The sequence below is a fragment of the Lepisosteus platostomus genome, chromosome 26 (genome assembly GCF_059453375.1).
Source record: "Lepisosteus platostomus isolate fLepPlt1 chromosome 26, fLepPlt1.hap1, whole genome shotgun sequence".
In the NCBI taxonomy this organism is placed as follows: domain Eukaryota; kingdom Metazoa; phylum Chordata; class Actinopteri; order Semionotiformes; family Lepisosteidae; genus Lepisosteus; species Lepisosteus platostomus.
The window spans coordinates 6,207,142-6,210,019 of NC_142636.1; the positions used below are offsets into that span (position 1 = coordinate 6,207,142).

The 2,878-nt window shown below is 46.0% G+C and overlaps 1 protein-coding gene across 1 annotated transcript; it reads left to right on the forward strand.

Annotated features, from left to right (window-relative positions):
- Window positions 1-985: 985 nt before the first annotated feature.
- LOC148639835 (fish-egg lectin-like) lies at window positions 986-2,593 on the forward strand. The gene is made up of 4 exons (XM_088620585.1): window positions 986-1,061; window positions 1,465-1,710; window positions 1,888-2,230; window positions 2,318-2,593. The coding sequence occupies exons 1-4, from the start codon at window positions 986-988 to the stop codon at window positions 2,457-2,459; spliced, it is 807 nt and encodes a 268-aa protein (XP_088476711.1). The 3' UTR covers window positions 2,460-2,593.
- Window positions 2,594-2,878: the final 285 nt, after the last annotated feature.

A 2,878-nucleotide genomic window follows, 5' to 3' on the forward strand; every position in this document is an offset into this window, starting at 1 on the left:
ATAGTCAAGAGATAAGCGATGAAGGTGAAAGATCAGAGGGGGAAGAGGTTTTAATGTAAATCTGCAAAATGTGTCTTTTGCATAACAATGAATCTGAAAACCATATTTGCGTATGATCTGAGTGAGAAGGGGCATATAGATAATGAAGAGCAATGGGCCAAAGACTGAACCCTGAGGCACACCGCGATTGGCTGGGGCTATGAGGGATTTATGAGGATCATGAGAAACAAAATGCTACCTGCCAGTCAAATGTAAGAGGAACCTGTTAAAAATAGTACAGCTGATAGCCAAGAATGCCTGCAAGTATTTGAGCAGTTTTGAGCACAAAGGGCCACTAATATCAAGGTGCATAAGAATACTGAGAGTCAGATGCAGCCAGCAAATCATTTACAGCCCTGACAAGATGATGGAGCAGTGTTGTAGTGGTTATTTATCACTAATCCTCCCCCACATCAAATTAATTGAGAAAAAAGACAAGACTTGGAATATTTCAATCTAGGGCCCAGATATTTTCTTCTGAGTGTTCAGAAAAATTACATTTTTAATCTTGGAGATGAAATCTGAAAAAACATTTCTGAGGACAAAAAACAAGAGTAACAAAATATTCAGATGTGCAATTAAACTAGTTGTCTCATTAGCTAATTTAGTTATTGTTTGCATCAAGCAATTACAGAGTTTTTTGTGTGCTAGCTGTCCCTGTGACCACCCCTGACCTGCACTTCTGGAGGATGTCACTGCTGATATTAGTACTAATCCAGCTCATGACTATCTGAAGCAATGGGCTTCAATTTCAGTTTTTGTCTCCATAATTCCTACACCCTGAGGATTATATAATTAATGACGTCTTCTATAATTGATACTTAAATGATTCAATCAGCAGCTCTTTATGGTTCACAATTTAACACCTGGTTAGACAGGTGTGTGTAGGAGCTGAAGCCCAGCAGTCTTGACTATATAAAGGCCACTGCTGCGGCTTATACTACATATGAAGTTTGGGGGATCACTCATCAACATGGAAGGGAGAGGCTGTGTGTTGTGTTTGCTTGTAGGATGTCTTCTAGGTAAGCTTTAGATATAGTGCTTTAATTAGAAAGAGCAGCACAAGGGTGGATTGAGGAGCAGTAACTGCATGCTGCTGATATATATGGATTTCAGTATAGCTGGTTGGGTTTTGAGTATAGATGTTGCCTAAAAAGACCTGGTGCCATTTGTGAAACATCCAAGTCAGGAATTAAAGTGTGCTTTTGAAGTTCTGTAAAACTGTTGACATGCTGTGCATTGGCCTCTGTTCATTTGTGGGTTTTATGGATGCAAACAAGCCCTGTTGGCTTGTTTCTTCTGTCCTGTATGTTTTGATTGATCCCGTAGTAGGATCATGAGCATCTGACATGCAGCTTTAACCCCAGGCTGCTTCACTTGATCTTGCTGGTGGTTACTGACCCAGTGGTGTCCTCTCCTCCCCAGTGTCTGTGGCTGAAGCCCTGCAGTGTCGGGCTGTGCCTGGCAGTCTGAAGCAGATAGATGCTGGTGCTGGAAGGGTGTGTGGAGTTGACAATGCAGACAACCTGGTCAGCTACCAGGGCAACAGCTGGGTCTCTCTGGCCATGAAGGGGAAACATGTGAGTGTGGGGCCAGCAGGGCTCTGGAGTGTGAGTCTCGCCAGCCTTGTGTTCAAGTGGCTTCGGGGAAGGTGGATCCAAGTACAGCCAGGTGAGGCTGCAGCTGATCTATATGGGTTGGAAATGGTAGCTTTCAAGTTTATCCATGGGTAGTGGCTGCCTTCAGCCAGAACATTTCCTTCACTCAAGTGTTCATGACTTCATACTGAGGAATGAGCACTGCACTGCCCCCCTGCTGAGAACAGCTGTTTCTTGCTCTCCTCTGCAGGCTCCCTCATCCAGATTGATGCTGGTGGAGACAAGTTTGTGGTTGGTGTCAATGCTGCCAATTCCATCTTCTGCCTGAACAGCGGGCCTGTGCTGCAGTATGCTGGCCAGGGCAACATCCCCTGGATTCCTGTTGTGGGCTCCCTCAAGTACTATTCCTGTGGGCCTTTTGGCTGCTGGGGAGTGAACCGGTTGGACCAGATCTTCGTCAAGCTGGATGTGAGTGGGGATTCCTGCAAAGGCTCTGACAGGTGGTACCCCATTCAGGGCTCCCTGTCCCTGGTGGAGGTGGGCTCAGATGGCAGTGTGTATGGGGTGAACAGGAATGGAGTGGTCTTCAAGAGGTGAGCTGGTGGAGGGGATAACACACATGGTTGCCTGAATGACTGTCCTAATTCTAGGCTGATCTAACCCTGTGCCTTTTCCTGCAGGCTTGGTATTGATGCCTGTAACCCCTTTGGCAGTAGATGGTGGGCTCTAAGGGCAGTTGGTGTGGCCAGGCATGTGTCCTATGACCGAGGAATCCTCTGGGTTGTGTGCAAAGATGGCCGAGTCCAGAGGTGCCAGGTCTGAGCAGCCTGTATGGCCTGGTCCTGAGTGGAAAGTGACAGACATGACTGGGCTGCATGGTGGCTTCTGAGTGGAATTTGGCACTAATGCTTGTCTTCTGTTTTTTCTCTGTGCAGCAATAAATGCTTGAATAACCATGTTCTACTGTGTTGTGTAATGAACTTGACACCAGTCCTCTTGATTTCATGAGGAAGACTACCTGGGATGTCGCATTAAGCGTTAATATCCAGACCTGTGAGCTCTCTATTCACATGGCCCCTTCCCTGTAATAAGTTGCTATTGGGGAAACATACAACATCTAGTCTCTCTGCACAATGGTTTAGTCCTGGTTTTGTGCATGAATGGATTTACTAAAATGCTACCATGTTTCTTGGGGAGCATCACTGATTGGTCTTTTCCAGTGGCCCTAAACAGGGATGTAA

Bases quoted from the DNA above. Each gene is read 5' to 3' on its own strand.
- LOC148639835 (XM_088620585.1), top strand. From the start codon at position 986: ATGAAGTTTGGGGGATCACTCATCAACATGGAAGGGAGAGGCTGTGTG. The intron at 1,711-1,887 runs GTGAGGCTGCAG...TCTCCTCTGCAG, and splicing joins GTGGATCCAAGTACAGCCAG to GCTCCCTCATCCAGATTGAT. The intron at 2,231-2,317 runs GTGAGCTGGTGG...CTTTTCCTGCAG, and splicing joins AATGGAGTGGTCTTCAAGAG to GCTTGGTATTGATGCCTGTA.